Source organism: Triplophysa dalaica, chromosome 21, assembly GCF_015846415.1.
Source record: "Triplophysa dalaica isolate WHDGS20190420 chromosome 21, ASM1584641v1, whole genome shotgun sequence".
Lineage (NCBI taxonomy): Eukaryota > Metazoa > Chordata > Actinopteri > Cypriniformes > Nemacheilidae > Triplophysa > Triplophysa dalaica.
The window spans coordinates 7726574-7742812 of record NC_079562.1 but is presented as its reverse complement, the minus strand read 5'-3'; the positions used below and the strand labels follow the sequence as shown (position 1 = coordinate 7742812).

Here is a 16239-nt window from a genome sequence, read left to right as displayed (position 1 = left end):
GTTTCATACAGTTTAATGCATTTTAGTATTGCGGTGAGAGATGATAATCAATAAATCATATAAATATTAATTTACAGTATAATCTTCTCAACCTATTTTATAGTACATAAAGAATATCTTTAAACGACGTAGGATTGCACACTTTACGTTCATGTATCGTGTAACATGGTTTCCTCACTTTACCATTAACGGTTAAACAAAACTTCAACCTTTATTTATTTGTATATAGGCCTACAGTGGAGTAAGAACGTATATTAGCTTTTTCTATATATTTAATATTAAGTCAGATTCAACAGGAAACAACAAATATCTATTTTCAATTGTCTTTGAATCAACACTGCCACTCTGAAATAAATAAAAAATATCACATATATCAAAAACTTTGTTGGAGCACATCAGCTCATCATGACGTCGTTTTATCTTGAATGCCAGAATATTCCATCTATCAAGTTTTAATTGTATGTTTGAAAAGCTCTCTCCACCCCCTGAAAGTCATTGGCTTTTCTCATGTCTTCAGTGGGAACCCTTATTCATTTTTGTAAACCACACTGCTGACTTGCTCCTAGTCAGTGCTGTCGCAGTACAGTGGAATTTCACTGCAGACATCATGGTAAGTGTATGCGAATGGGAGGGGTGGGTTTTGTTTATTATTTGATTATATAATAATTGGATTTGTGACTTTTGATTTAGTTTTGATTTGTATGTAGTGATGAATACAAGTCAACTATAAAAACACTCAAATAAAATATTATGCAACAAGAAGAAAACAATCAAAGTTATAATTGATTGTATGCGGTGGTTTACTTTTAATCTTTTTTATATGTTATTTAGTATTATTATTTGTGGTTGGCATTTATTTAAACTAGTTTTATATTTGTATGATTATACCATAGGATTATACATCTGTTTATGTTAAAGTGAGATCTGTTTGGCTTGCAGGTCACAATTAGCAACATGCGTGAATTTGCAGGGTTCTCTATACGCCTAGTCTTGCTGCTGGGAACAGGGATCTGCATAGCAGGTATTACCAATATTTGATTATTGATGCGCTGATTGACACAGTTTTATAGTTGTTTTTGTGATTTTTCATATCAAATTGTAATCAGATAGAGTATGGAAGACTCAAAGGTATGGATGGCCCGCTAGCTCAGTGCCAGCGTAACAGGGTTTCAGTATTGCAAGAATCATATACGTATGATATTGGTAGAATTGTTAGTTAGAATGGATTGAAACCAGTAATGCCATAATTTTACAGAAGACTATTTATTTAATTTATATTGCATCTAACCTACACGTAAAATATATATATATGTTTTTGGCATAAAATAGTTGTTCCCTCTGTAACATCGTCTCTTTTTTTAAAAGAATACAAAAGATACATTAGTCAGTTTCACTGCATTTTGTGTCATTTTAGCGACAGCTGCTAGGATCAAATCTGTGCCAGCTGATCTCGTCCTCTCTGCATGAAATTCTTAAATTTCACAGGCCTGTCATATAATAAATGGCTGCACAGCCAGCAGTGTGCACCATCAAAGATGGTGACCACATCCTCCTTGGCACACTTTATACCCTATTCTGACAGAGAGGAAGTTAGCCAACAGAAACTTTCAAAAAAAATGGTTGTAAATCAATTCAAAGCCCCGATCAAGCAAAACTGTTTTCAAGACAAGCCAAGATATGACAGCACTCCGAGGACCCTCTGTGTCTGTCATAAATTCAAAAGGAGGAGTTGATGAGTGTCAGCATCACTCTATGAAGCTGATGGAGCCCTGAGGGCTCAGCCTAAAGTTTAACTTTAGATATTCTTTGAAATAGCCTTACCAGGCCTTCATGATCAAGTGGAAAAACACCAGCTCCAATTTGTCACAGTTCAGCCCTGAAAATGGATTGTTTTCTCGCACTTCTGAAAAAGGAGGAAAGCTCAGCCAAAACTTTGCGGGTTCCGGAAACCCGGAAGCTGCCTGAGCCGGCATCAAACACAGCCGTCCTATTCACTCATCATTATCTCGCAGAGACTCTCAGACTGAGTGAGGATCTGGCTTTTTTCTAAAGATGCCTGCTGAACAAAAGGTTCTCTTATGACTAATTTGGGATGGAGCTATTTGTGACACAAATTCAGCAGGAAGCGAAGACTCCCAGCAGGAGAACTGATTTGGCTGATCAATAGAAAAGCCAAATCTTGGCCGTGGCCTATGTCAAATCGAGGTCATGTTTAAACAAACACTCTTTATAAGATATACGATTTTAAAATGTGTACACAGTTTGATGCTGTTTTGAAATCAATCCATTCAAATAGTTTTTCTTCAAATGCTTACTGATATTGTGAGTATATAAAGAGCTTAAAAGAGCGTAAGTGACGCTGGTTAGTTTTAATGTTTCAAAGGCTGGGAGACAAGCTAGACCTGTTTAAACCAGCAAAGACCAGAAAACCAGGTTTAGGCTGTTTCAAGCTGTTTTAATTTTTTTTTTGCTTTTGCTTATTTCAGAAAGGCAAGAACTAATAGTTACCACCATTAAAGTAAGTAATAAATTATTTAAATAATATTTAAGTTATAAAGTTTTATTGTATTGTACTGTATTATATGTCTATTCATTTTAGCAAGACCCATACACAATGAGCAAGGGATCCCAGTTAGAAGGCTATTGCATGGATCTGCTCAGTGAACTGGCTAAAAAACTGGGTTTTAAATACAAAGTTCACCTGGTAAAGGACGGGGCATATGGCCGACAAGACGAAAGTGGAAACTGGAACGGAATGATCGGAGAGGTTGTTAGAGGGGTACGTAATTCACATCTCTGAAAAACAGAATGTGAAAAGAATAATGTAGTCATCCGGTCATTATCTGAAAAAAAACTATAAGAACAGTTTTTTTTTTTAAATCCTGAGAGGATTTATTTTGTGATAATGACCGGCTGCACAATTTTATGGACAAATAAATAAATAAAAATAAATATTTGTTAGAGTTTTTTTGAGTTGACATTAGTTTACCATTCGAACAGGAGTCAACAGTCACATATACAGTTTAGCATTCATATGGTTACAATGACATCCCAACCAAGAGGTGTTAAAACTTTTCTTTTTTGCTCACAGGAAGCTGATCTGGCTGTAGCCCCGCTGACTCTCACCGCTGCCCGTGAGAAGGCTGTGGGAATGACAAAACCTTACATGCAGACCGGAATCAGTATCCTCCTCCGCAAAGATATTGTTTCCGAGGAGGCTGGCTTTTTTGACTTCCTCTCTCCTTTCTCCGGGGAGACCTGGTTCGGCATCCTGATTGCATACTTTGTGACTGCAGTGTGCATCTGCATTGTGGGAAGGTCAGAGAAATGACAAGAACACTGGAGACACAGAACAAGAGCACTTATTCACTATATAACACCACATGAAACGCCACACTGTTTTTCAGCGATAAACATGGCTACAGAATAAGACTTATACACTTATTTGATCTCAAACACATTGTTCTTTGTATCAAGGTTGAGTCCTTGTGAATGGAGCCAGCCTGAGACGGAGCAAAATCGCTTCACTCTTCTGCACAGCTTGTGGTACGCTGCAGGAGCTCTAAGCTTGCAAGGTATCATTCTGATTTCCTTGTTTTATCCGGCTTCTTTTATTTTAACAGTTCCCATTTTATATTAATTTGCATTACATTTCAGGCGATGAAAGAGTGGGATAACGTCTCATCTGTTCTGGTTACTGCAGGTGCCGGTCCTCATCCTAAAGCTGTGTCAGGTCGGGTTATCTGCTGTACCTGGTGGTTGTTTGCTGTGGTTGTGCTGGCGTGTTATTTTTCCAGCCTTAGTTCCTCACAGGGGTCTGATTCTGCTCCCCTCGCGATAAAGGGTTTTGATGACTTGGCCAATCAGGAAGTGATGGAATATGGGACTCTTGCAGGCTCCTCCACTCTTGCGTTCTTTAAGGTCCGATCTGACGCATATGTTTTCCTTATTAGTCAAAATCTGCCAGATGTAATAAAAATCGTACTATCTTTTCATACAGAACTCTAATAACCCATCTTACCGTCGCATCTATGAGCACATGGAGCGGAGAAAGAGTTTCGTATCCTCCATGGACGAAGGTGTCCAGAGAGCAAAAGAAGGAAATTTTGCGTTCATTGGGGAATCTGTGTCTCTGGATCTGGCTGTGGCACGACATTGCGAATTGGTTCGTGCACACGAGGTCATCGGAATGAGAGGATACAGCATCGTAACTCCTCTTGGTGAGCCGAAGTAGTACAGTTCATTTTTTTGTTCTGATGTGAATGTTATTTTTGATGCCATGGTCTTGTTTGAAACAGGATCCTCAATGCTGAAGAACCTTAGCGTGGCCATACTGCAGCTCAATGAAGCTGGTGAACTGTCTTATCTGCGTACTAAGTGGTGGGCCAGCAGTTGTGTGCCGGAAGGCGCCAAAGCTTCATCTCTGAGGGGTCATGGCATGAAAGGGATGTTCCTGGTTCTCGCTATAGGGCTTGGGATCGGTGTGCTGATCTCCCTGTTTGAACTCACCTCAAAGTCTCGCAGTACAGCCGGAGAGCAGAAGGCAAGTAGTACATACACACACGCTAATAAAAAGGCATTTATGGAATTCTCTGGACAGATTTCAGCTGTACAGCACCCAGTTGCCATTTAGTTTTTAGTCAGTAATATCAATACACAGAGTGAAATTTAATCTGCTCTTTATTTATTCAGAAATCCTGCTGCACAGTTTTGACCCAGGAGCTGAGTCAACGCTTGAGAATGAGCCACACAAAGAACGACCCGGAAACCTCAGATAAAAACAAAGCATAACCGGTTTAACCACATTGAGATAATCACAGTAGAATAGCACAATGTCTTTACTTTTGCTTTTGTTGTGGTTCTAGACATTAGTAGTGTTGCTCAATTTATAAAACTAAGTTTTAGACATTTTGACTGATTTAGCTTAGTGGTAACTCAACTACAAAATGTTAATTTGCATTCAGCTTTCATTGAAAACTCATTGTCTTAATGAAAATAAAATAAATCTCATGTATTTTCTTTTGGTTGCACAATATAGAATATGGATACAGAATAAAACATTCAATGAAAAAGGACTGAAGAAACCTTAGTGGAGTTCACTTTGAATTTATGTTCATTAACAAATTCTGCTTGCTATTGTGTACAATTGTATGAAATCCATAAATGCAAAAAAATGTTTATTAAAAGTAGATGATTTTATAGCATTAAAAATAATAATGGGGAGAAACACTGCTTTGAGAAATTGAAAATGAGATATTGTAACCTTACAAAATAAGATGTAAAAACATCAACTCATACTGTCTCAAAAAGGTTTTGGTTCTGACACCTTGTTAATAAATGTCTTAATAAATTTGATCTAACCCCAAAAGTGTGATTGCATTTAAACTAAAAGAGCTTCGGAGAAAAGCACAGTTACAGTACATATAAAATCAAAACAGGTTTTGCAAGGCTTTAAATTAGAAATTGCGATTTTCATGTGGAAAAGACATAGGGATGATTTCCCGTACAGGCTTAAAACTAGTCCTAGACTATAACAGTCACAGTTCAGCCATGAACATGGATTCTTTTCTCACACTCTAAATTCTGTCATCATTTACTCTTCCTCTTGTCATTTCTGCAGAACACAAAAGAAGATGTTTTGAAGAATGTTGTTAACTAGCCCCCATTCACTTGCATTGGTTTTGTGTCTATACAAAATATGTAAATAGTGCACAGTGCTGTTCAGTAATCAACTTTCTTCAAAATATCTTCTTTTATGTCTAATATACATATGCAAGCCCTGGGAGTGAGGCCGGACAATGTCGTAGACAGAAGCGGAAGTAGTTTGTACCGTCGGTCCGCCTAGCATCATTGCAAATGATGTGGGTACGTTCAAAATAACTTTAACTATGATTGATTTGAACACTTAAAACGGCGCAGTGTTATCACACCATCGAATTGTACAATTACTGTAACATCTATGACTAACAATTTAGTTTTAAACCTTACATTACTCGGGTCTAATTCATTATAATGAAATAAAATGATTTCATCAAACCCAACATTTATGAAACTTTATTACTTTACCTCTTCCGCTAACATGATCTCTCGTTCCCGTCTAATTGATGTGTCAGCGCTACCATCAGCGTTGGAGTAGAAGACAACATATCCCATCATTCCATGCTTCTACGCAGCGTCATCAAGCTACGCGAGTGTTGTTGTTTTGATCGTAAGCCCTCTAGCGGCGATTTCTACAAACTGTACCTTTAAGGCCCTAATAAAATTTTCTCCTATTTCTGGCTAAATTTAATCCCTTTCTGAGAAACTGTTATTTTATGCTCCATTTAAAATAAAATGTAAAAAAATATGAATTATGTGCCTAGATGGCATGTAAACAAGACAATATCTGTACAAAACGAATGAAGTACGAATGAGGCTGAATATTTTCTCTTCTTCTTGTAGCATCTCTCCATCACCATCAAAGCATTTGCTTTAAGTTTAGGAATTTATGCTTTTCTACAATGTTGATGAATCTAAAAAAACAGTTAAGTTAAAGTTAAAACCCAACCACAAATTAAACTTTGCGAATGTATTACATGACATGTCAGATATCTTCTCTTGAAATGCAAAGTAATATTTATATTAACAAGTCCTAAACATTTTACACAACAACTCCCTCTATTCAAATTTGTCCGGAGCTATAACATTTTGTTAAAGACTGAAACTTACCTCGGAAAAAAATTGGAGAATTACAACGAATCTCATGCATTTTCTGCTCAAATAGAGCATTCATCTCCCTCTGCAGAGTGCCCATTGTCGGCTGCTGGTTGTCAGGGAAACGGGATGGCAAAGTACTCAGGTCAAGGCTGTCCAAACTGCTTGTGCTGCTTAATTCACTCTCAGCCAGGTTGTTATTGTTAGCAAAAGAGTTTTTTTGTGTAACATAACTACAGCTGCCATGCTTTTGAGGGAGAGGGAATTGATGGAGGAAGTCTTTCTTGATGTTAAATGGTGTGTTTGGGGGAGAGGGTGGGCGACGCCTCGGGACGCTTTGTGATCTGCGTCCCGTAAGCGAAGAATCTTTAGAACATGAGTCATTCAAGCTGCGTCTGCTCATTGCAGGAGTTGCGGGGATGGACCTTGGCTGCCACTGCGGCTTAAACTCGAAATCTAAAGGTCTGAATTTATTCTTGAGTGGCAGGTTTCTGGTGTTCAAAGCTCCACTAGAGGGATCTAGTACTCCATCAGGTATTGGACTGAAAATCAAGGGTTCACAGTCTCTTGTAGGTTCCGAGCTTACGGAAGACAGTTTTACAGCAGGTCCTTGATTATTTACAGGTTGTTCCTGATCTGAATGTTTAGAAACATATTTAGGACCAGAGATCTGCTGCGACCACATTTGCTGGTCAGATGTAATACTGTCAAGTATAAATACCGGAGGCAAATCATTTTGTTTTGAATCAGTCATCTCATGGTTATCTACATTGGAATGACATGGTGGAACCAAAGGAGTCCAAACATCCAACTCTGAACTCTCTTTAGAATCAAATCCTAAATTGGTGTAGTCCATAGCCATACCCCTTCCACTAGAGCATGTGATAGAGGACAAGCGTCGACGCACAACGTGAAATCCTTCTGGCTCCTGAAAAGAGACCTTACGGGCCCTTCTGAGGGGTTCACTTTGAGCTCCCATGAGCAAAGATGCAGACTGTGAAGTGCTTCTGCTGTCTTTTGAGCTTATGTCATCACTATAACGTCTGTTAAGAATGTCCTCTTTGGCACAGGAATCACACGAGCCACGCTTGGGTTTTGCTTGGCTTTTCTCGGCTCCACCTTTCCGCAGGAAGTTTGGACCAAATGATCTCCTGGTGCCGTCTTTAGAGGTGTACATTAGATTTCTCTGAAAGAGCTGCTTTACTGCATTGCTTGATTTGACCTGTCAGAAATGGGTTTTGCAAAATTTTAATTCCTGAACATTAACTTTAATAAACATTAATGACAGTTACAACATCATCTCCATAAATACTCTGTTAACACTTTACAATAAGGTTGTATTTGTTGAGCTAACAATGAAAAACATATTTTTTAGCTCTTCATCTTTGTTAATTAATGTCAATACAATTGTTCAGGTTTTGTCATTGTGCATAACAGCTATGACTTTTAATTTTTGAAAATGTATTAGTAAATGCTGACATGTACATGAACTAAGATTATTAAAGATGCATTGGGTAATGTTTGGAGGATCTATTGACAGAAAAGCAATAAAAGTATGTTTTCAGAGGTGTATAAAGACCTTACATTATGAAGCATTATGTTTTTAATACCTTAGAATGAGCTATTTATATGTACATACACCACGGGTCCCTTTACATGAAATTCACCATGTTTTTTTTACATTAGCCGATAACCTGCTCTGCAGAGGGCGTTTCAGAAATACATAATCTCCTTCGGCATAGAAGTGAAAACATGAAAATATATTAGTTCTGTGTCAGCCACCGTAATACTTCGAAAGGGAGGGGATAGTGAGCCGTTGGTTACAATTCGCAAACCTCACCACTAGATGCCACTAAATTCCATACACTGGACCTTTTCCTAATGTTAAGATACAGCCTTATTGTAAAATGTTAACAATTTTCGAACAAAAAGTTACCTTTCCTGTGATGTCATTTATAGCCACGTGTACAAAAATAGATGCTTCCACCATGCCTTCCAAATAAACATGTCGATAACCTGTGGAACGCAGTGCATGACATTCAAAGTTCTTTTGCAGCAGTTGTCATTGCATTCATCTCATTTCATCACTTACTGCTTAAACATTTATGTTTTTATTTATATCTTTAATTGATGTAAGTTACCTGGCAACATGCTTTTAAATGCTATTGTTCTTTGTCCAATAAAATCCCTCCCAATCGGATCATGATCCCAAACCATAAACCGTACCAAGGCAATCTGAGGCATATGGAGCATAAACACTAGTGTCTCCTCCCACATGGGGTTAAAGCCTATTGACATAGCATTAAAATAGAGGAGATAACATATAAGCATGTAAACTGAACCAACAACTTCTACTAGTAATATTTTGTAAACCTACATGTAGCTTTTACTTACCATTATCATCCACAACCCTTGTCTGATGTTTATTGCAGTCCACAGACAATCCAATTATTTCTACCTCAACAAAGGGATCTATGATCTGGACAATAAAATATTGTTATACACAGGGTGGGTTATGGCAAGATGTTTTAAATTTGAGTTTAAATGGACTCACCTCTCCTCTGTCTCCTAGCATGGAGTCTTTTGGCTTTGGGAGCTGCTGGCCACTTATTATTTTGAGCACTAACTGAGTTTTCCTGTGTCCTGGTAAAGGATCCTCCAGGGCAGGATTAAAGGCACCTAACAACAATCATAAAGTTCGTGAAAATTGCCTTTCAGAGAACACACAAATACTTTTACTTGTACCTTTACACATGCATTTTGGCTTCAGCACATAGCCACAGTTCCCATTTGCTGCAAATTTGGCTCTGTTCAGTTGCAGCATACGGCCTTCTGTTTGATAGTTCAGAGCAACTGGAAAGATGAAACAATGTTTTAAATGCACCGTGAAACTGTGATATATAAAAGAGCCGAGGCTTTTTAATCAAATTTGCAGCAGTTTCATCAATAATGAGAAACAAGAGACTTTGATGATAATTAAGAAGGAAAATGAATTAAAAATGAATGAATAAATTAAACGTTTACCTAAATGACATCCTGCGTTCCAAAATGGCTGAGGATTGAAGTTGCTAGAGTCGACACGGTAGTTGGACGGATAGACTCGTAAAAGTTGCCGTTGATTGAAGCGAACCAACTGCGTTGGTTTCAGGTGTAGAATCTGATTAGTTATGCTTTCGTTTAAAGAGGACACTTGCCAGCTGCACATGTAGGCTGTAACACAAAGGGAATTTATTAAGTCCCAGAAGCACCCAGGCACTTTTTACAATGTTAGAAGTAATTGATCACAAAAGATGTTACAAAAAATGTAGCTATATTTCTTCCTACCTTGAGTTTCAATGTCATGGACGTGCACTGACTTTGTGTACTTGACCAAATCAGACAGAGCACGAGAGAGTCTCATGGTTTTTCTCCTCCTGAAATATTCAATAAACACAACAGGGTTTAGGCTACATGGACTTTCATGACTTTTCATGTTATCCTAAATTATCGAATACGATTTTTTAAAATAATTTATAGACAACATTCAACAGAGATTGCATTCAGCGGTCAATTTCTAGCCTAGAAAGTATAGTCATTATAAGACAATTTGAATCTAAAATGTTATTTTCCATTTATTAAGATCTTGAGAATACTTACTTGCCATAGTTTATGACCTGTTTATCATTACTGCTTGAAATTTCCTGGTCAATATCAGAGTCATTCATGATAGGGTTCTTTCTTATTTTGACACGTTTTTTCTTCTGAAAGAGATTGAAGCACAATAAAACACAGAAACAAATTCTGGATTTGACTGGAAATGTACCGTAACTCAATGGGATGTGTCCTATAGGATGACGGGTCACCTTGCGCCTGAAGCTGCCCAACAACCTTCTTGAGGATTTATTTGATTCATCACAAGTTTTTGGTGCTCCAGCTCCTCTCTGTGATACAACAGTTCTTAGTTAGACACTCCAAGGGGTGCTTTGAATAAAGTTCTTGGCAAATGTTTAAATCTAATGCAAATGCAACCAAAAATCTCACATGTCCATTAATCTGCTCCTCTTCCTCCTCTTCCTCTTCAGCGCTGTCATCATCATCAGATACATCTCCCTCTTCTGCATCAGCATCAATGTTTGCTGCCAGCTTCTTACCCTGAGAAATCATCTCACTTTCAGACACCAAAATATTCAACTTATTATTTCATATTTACTCAGTTTTTATAAAATATAAAACCTCACCTTGACAAGCACTTTTCCTTTCAAAACCTCTGGAGATGGCATACGTCTGGACTCATTTACATTTATATTAGACAGGTCCAGTTTATCCTGTAGTACCTCTGTGAGATATTGAGCCATTTTTTTCTGCTGTGGCACAGTGCAGTGGTTCTCTATTGAAAGAATCACTGGGTATCTGATAGCAGAGGAAACAGTGAGTCCATAAATATGGACGAAATCAGATTCTCACATTTATAAATAATATTTTGTGCTTATTTTTAATAATACCAAAGCAAAGTCAAATTAGTTAAAGAAAAATCTCTTTGTATGAAGTCACTCACTGGGATTTGGCAAATGCGTATTTGTTGATGGTCTCAATGACTTCTTTAAAGAGGATTTTTGAGGTAAGTGTGTAACCGTGATGCACAATAGGTTCTCCATCAGGACCATCCCAACAGTCAACTTAAAGAGAGAAAGACAACAACAAGTGATAATAGATATAAGATTTTTGGAGAAGATCAGAATTGATCAATAATGAAAGATTTTTTTACCTTCTATACATCGACAGCCCGCCTGAAGCACGTAAGCATACATATCAACCCGAGACTGAGACAGCAGCTGATCCCCCGTCAGGTAGGTGTTGTGAGAAGACGCAATGTAGTAGTGTGTCAGGGGGTGCGTCATGTCCTGATTCACTTTATAGTGTTCAGGGTTGAAGATGTCGCCTGCAGGACTCCGCAAGTAGTTGGTGAAACCTTAAAAAGTGAGAAAAATGTGTGTCATCGTTTCATTTTGGTCAAAAAACATTATATCCTTAAAATGTGATCCGTTAAAGTATCTCACCATCAATACCCATCACCATATTTGCTTGGTTTTCAGGGCATGGCTCAAACTGATTAATGATCATCTTGCAATACTCTCTGGACACATTTGCCATCTGGGATGTAATCAAAAATGACTTTAGTAAGTCACCGTCAAATTTATTAAAAAACAATGTGAAGAAATGCACAATAAATCACACCAGCCTTTTGCTCGTTCTCTAAGAAGCGGATGAGGTCATTAAAGTCCATGTGCTCTTTGTGGTTGCTGTAGGTGATCATAAGCAAGTAAAGCTCTCGGCGTGTCGAAATCATCTTGTAAAAGGTACAGAATTCCTCGAATGTCAAAGAGCCATGTTTATCATCCCTGTCAGCCTCCTTTGGGTTGGAACAAAAAATCATGATATAAAAAGTATGCTATGTTTTACAAGAAAATAATAAATTGTCTTTGGTTTTAAAAGCATTTTAGATTTTGGTGAAAGTAGTTTGGTTGAAAATGTCTCCATTAAGGATTAGAGGCACTAGAGTTAAGACCTCAACCAGTTTCAGACAACACCATCTGTTCATGTGAGCCATATGTTACTTGGTCAGCGTACTCATCAGCCACTTTAGTAATGGATTTTGTGTAGCTAGCGACTCGTAGTCAATGAGTTCAATTATGTCATGAATTGTTTTAAGTGTACCTCAAACATTTCTTTGACTTTCTGCTTTGGGAGGTTCACATTGAGTTTGTGGAGCAACTGTAGAACTTCGCCAATGCTCAGATTCCCATCACCATTCTTGTCAGCTTCTGAAAAGGTCTGCCTCAACCATTTGCAACAACAGGTCAGGAAAATTTAACTTTTACATCAAAGCATCACACATTAATATTCTTAGTTCATCAGATTTTTATATCTGGCAGGTCACATGGAGGGTTACTATAGTGGATTCATTAGACTGCATAGTCGTTCTTGTACAGTGGTGCCAGTTAAAAGGATATTGATCGCGTGTTCGTTGTCTTTTTGCCAGACTGTCCTCATCGCTGATGCCTGCCATGAGGTACTTCAGCCCAGTGATCCAGGTTCGTGCCTCTTCTCCATTCGTGGAAACCAAGTCAAGAGATTCCACGTGGTCTCCGTGGTAAATACTGAAGCAGCAGTTTGGATCAAATTTATTGTTGGCAAAACGCCTGAAGACTTCTGTTTTTATCCCTTCACAGACCTCATGGATAGAGTCTATAGTGACTGAGAAAAATAAGAACAATAAAATGTGATCTGTACTCTCCTCTGACTGACATTTTTCAGTATTTTCAATTTTATTTTACAGAATAATCTTAAAGGTCTAGTGTGTGATTTTTTTTAAGGATCTATTGACATGCGATATAAACATAACTATGACTTCAGAAGTTTACAAAGAACTTACATAATGAAGCGATATTTTTTTATAATCTTAAAATGAGCTATTTCTATCTAGATACACAGCGAGTCCCCGTAATTTGTCACATTGTTTCTACAGAAGCCCTGAAAAGACAAACTGCTGTGAGCACGTTTCGTAAATACGTGATCTCCTTCGGCAAAGAAACGAAAACCTCACAACATCTTAGTCCTGTTTCAGCATCCGTAGTGCTTTCAAAGGAAGGGGTGAGCGGTGGAGTGAGATGTTGGTTGCAATTCACAACCTCACCACTAGATACCACCAAATTGCATACACTGGATCTTTAAATGAAAATATGTGATGTTGAAACATTATTCTAAACTACAACTTTTGGCTCTGTATTGCTTTCTCTGTTTGAAAATGTAAATTGCAGGTCCACAAATATACCCAACAGTTTAAATAATAATGTATTATATGCTTACCTTTGTGAATTGTGGTGAGATAAGGAGTCCTTTTTAAGATTTTTAAATAAAAACTTTTTTAAATGTATTTTTAACAATTTTATTCTTTTTTAAGTTAAAGTTTGCTACTTAAATATCGCTTCACACACTGGAAAAATGCTTTGGTAACACTTTATGTGATAGAAGTACAGCGATGTTTAATGTAACCCAACCCAATACAGCATCTAGTCCAAAAAATAAGGAAACGTAAACCACCAACAAAACATAACAAATACAAAACCAAACAAAGCAAACACTGGGGTAAACTAGACAGACTAATCAGAGGTGAAAAGAGACAGGTGAAACCAATCAGGGCGGGGCTAGAGAGGGGAGTACAACCAGACTGGAACAAAACAATACAAACACAAGCCGACACACATAACCTATAAGACATACAGCACGTCCAGCCAGCTCTGACACTTGCTCATGTTTCCCAGCAACACAATCTGACTTACTTTTAGCTTTCTCATGTTTCCTGGAGGGTCTCCAGCGGATACAGGACTTATGCTCATCTAGGTAGAAAAGGCGAACCAGAGCCTTGGATTTTCCTCTTAGTTTAATCATCTGAGTGCCGGCCTGCATGTTACACATGCATCTCTCCACTGCAAAAGAAAAGATTTAATTACTGACTGTATCAAAGTCTGTTCAACAGGGACCTGAAAGTGCAACTAAGGACTTTCTAAAACATCTTATTTTTGAGAACATAATGAGCATTGAGAAAATCCTTGAGAATGTCAGAGTTTAATTGTTCAAGCAGATGTAACAAGAGTCTTCTCAATGAGATTACACAGCTGCGTCAGACAAGGGCTCTGAAGTGTTTGTGTCTGCGTGTGCGCTGGCATGCATGCATTATGGAAACAGTTCTCTGTTTGTTACTGTTACACACTGTAAAAATGTATTTGTTGTTTCAACTAAACAAAATTTGTTACCCGGCTGCCTTAAAATGTTTAATTAATTCAATGTAGAAATACAGTTATTGCATGAATTTGAGGAAAATTGTTATTTTAACTAATATTTTTAAGTTGATTAATAAACATTTTAAGGAAGCCAGGTAACTTATTTCTTTAAGTTAAAACAACTTTTTACGGTGCAGAGTTTACCTGCTCTTGCTGTGTGTTTGATGGTGATGATACATTTCTATAGCAATAAAGAGATTTTGGTCACACTTTATTTTAAGGTACTACCCCTTTTGCAATTAATAAAATTTAGGTTTAGGTATTGGGTAGGATAAGGGATGTAGAAAATGGTCATGCAGAATACTTGCTTTATAAGTACTGATAATCAGCCAAGATTCTAATAATAGGCAAGATAATAAGCAACTAGTTAGGGTGTCAAATTACATTATCTTTATAATTTTGCACATTTTGTGATGAAACAACCAGACTCACAGCACATTTCAATGACCACCGAATACTAAATTCAGTAAATTTTTAAAAGTTTCTTTGAAGGAGAGGATCAGGGACACATGAATCATGTGACACAGCTTGTCTGCTTCTGTCAAACTAATCCCAGAGGATTGTTTGTGTCCATATGCCCTGAACCACTAACAGGTGACTTTCTGTATTTCTCCCAATGACAAACATTTTATGACATCTCACTGTTTTAACAGGCATATGCATTTGCGACAATTTAATACAACTATTACACAAGTATAATCAGACTACAATTTTATTCTTACCTATTTGACCCATTCTCAGTTTCGGTGTTGCGACAATACTTCCACCGATCCAAAAGAACTCCTCAGCCAGCCGTGATATCGCAGCTTTCTGCCATAATTTAGGTGAGGTCATGATACAACTAGGAGGTGATCTGAAGGGTGGGGGTGACCTCCTCCCTGGACTGGGGGGTCTCCGGGTAAGAGAAGGTGAAAGCAAGACAGGAGACGATGGTGCCATTCCTGGAGATATGTTCATTACTGCAGTACTCTTGTCTAGTCATAACCTAAACCCCTGGGGATGTTTCTCACCCACTTTTTCAGTCCTCCGTCTGTCATGAGATGAGTTCTTCAGCTTTCTTGCACTGCAACATCCAGCGAGAATCTAGTGGAGTGATGAGGCGACAGTTCTCAAGGAGAGTAGTCTGCATGTATCCTAGATGATTTTATTGCAGTTGGCATGTCTAACTGGCCGATCCGTTTGGCGGTTTAGGTTTCCTTGAGTCCATTGATATTTTGATATCTTCAAGATTTTTGATGTTTAAATTAGACTGCCTTTGTGGACATTGTGGCTTTTGTGAGGAACTGGAACAGGGAGGGAAGCCACACTGTTTAACAGTCTGTAAATCTCTAATCCAGGATGAGGTGAGGGCATTACTCGCACTGGGGGATTTTCTACAACTCGCACTTGGACTACTTGAGGAAAAGAATGAGAACCCGTGTTGGTGGTTCCTCCATAATAATAATTCTAGTGTTAAACATGTAGAATATTAACTGCATAATCCAATTGGTTTTAAAATATTTAAAAAAGCATGTAACCACTGGCATTGAAAACAACTTTGTAGAGTAAACATACTGATTTGCCCAAAGGGCTTGTGTTTATTTAGATTGTCCAGATTTACTATTATTGTCTACACTACCGTGAAATTATGTTGGTTTGAGAAATGTATGGGGCGGTATCCCGGACAGGGCTTAAGCCTAGTCTTAGAATTTAGAGATGCCTTGATCGAAAACAACTTGAGTTTTCG

At 37.9% G+C, this 16239-nt stretch overlaps 2 protein-coding genes across 3 annotated transcripts; one reads left to right on the top strand and one right to left on the bottom strand.

Annotated features, from left to right (window-relative positions):
• Positions 1-5075, top strand: si:dkey-183j2.10 (glutamate receptor U1). 2 transcript variants are annotated; one of them, XM_056734864.1, is made up of 11 exons: positions 1-33; positions 518-610; positions 940-1021; positions 2487-2518; positions 2600-2779; positions 3092-3318; positions 3478-3575; positions 3704-3921; positions 4001-4220; positions 4299-4543; positions 4693-5075. In XM_056734864.1, exons 1-11 carry the CDS (start codon positions 16-18, stop codon positions 4789-4791), a joined length of 1512 nt encoding a protein of 503 aa, XP_056590842.1. In that variant the 5' UTR covers positions 1-15; the 3' UTR covers positions 4792-5075. The 2 variants fall into 2 exon arrangements, with proteins under 2 accessions (XP_056590842.1, XP_056590840.1); XM_056734862.1 differs by lacking the exon at positions 1-33 and having other exon boundaries at positions 446-610.
• Positions 5076-5511: 436 nt separating this feature from the next.
• Positions 5512-15470, bottom strand: plch2b (phospholipase C, eta 2b). Its single transcript, XM_056734857.1, has 21 exons — positions 15236-15470; positions 14013-14159; positions 12685-12927; positions 12388-12518; positions 11912-12082; positions 11730-11823; positions 11438-11641; positions 11228-11348; positions 10911-11082; positions 10714-10824; positions 10536-10613; positions 10330-10433; positions 10018-10106; positions 9718-9903; positions 9439-9546; positions 9248-9372; positions 9088-9172; positions 8835-8981; positions 8630-8709; positions 6709-7915; positions 5512-6512 (listed from the first exon to the last, which is right to left on the bottom strand). Exons 1-21 carry the CDS (start codon positions 15468-15470, stop codon positions 6496-6498), a joined length of 3855 nt encoding a protein of 1284 aa, XP_056590835.1. The 3' UTR covers positions 5512-6495.
• Positions 15471-16239: the final 769 nt, after the last annotated feature.

Excerpts from the sequence above, each read along its gene's own strand:
- si:dkey-183j2.10 (XM_056734862.1), top strand. The coding sequence starts at position 461 with ATGTTTGAAAAGCTCTCTCCACCCCCTGAAAGTCATTGGCTTTTCTCA. Across the intron at positions 1,022-2,486 it reads AACAGGGATCTGCATAGCAG|AAAGGCAAGAACTAATAGTT; the intron begins GTATTACCAATA and ends TGCTTATTTCAG. Across the intron at positions 3,576-3,703 it reads AGGAGCTCTAAGCTTGCAAG|GTGCCGGTCCTCATCCTAAA; the intron begins GTATCATTCTGA and ends TGGTTACTGCAG.
- plch2b (XM_056734857.1), bottom strand. The coding sequence starts at position 15,470 with ATGAACATATCTCCAGGAATGGCACCATCGTCTCCTGTCTTGCTTTCA. Across the intron at positions 11,642-11,729 it reads TATGGTGATGGGTATTGATG|GTTTCACCAACTACTTGCGG; the intron begins GTGAGATACTTT and ends TCACTTTTTAAG. Across the intron at positions 10,825-10,910 it reads AAGGAAAAGTGCTTGTCAAG|GGTAAGAAGCTGGCAGCAAA; the intron begins GTGAGGTTTTAT and ends ATGATTTCTCAG.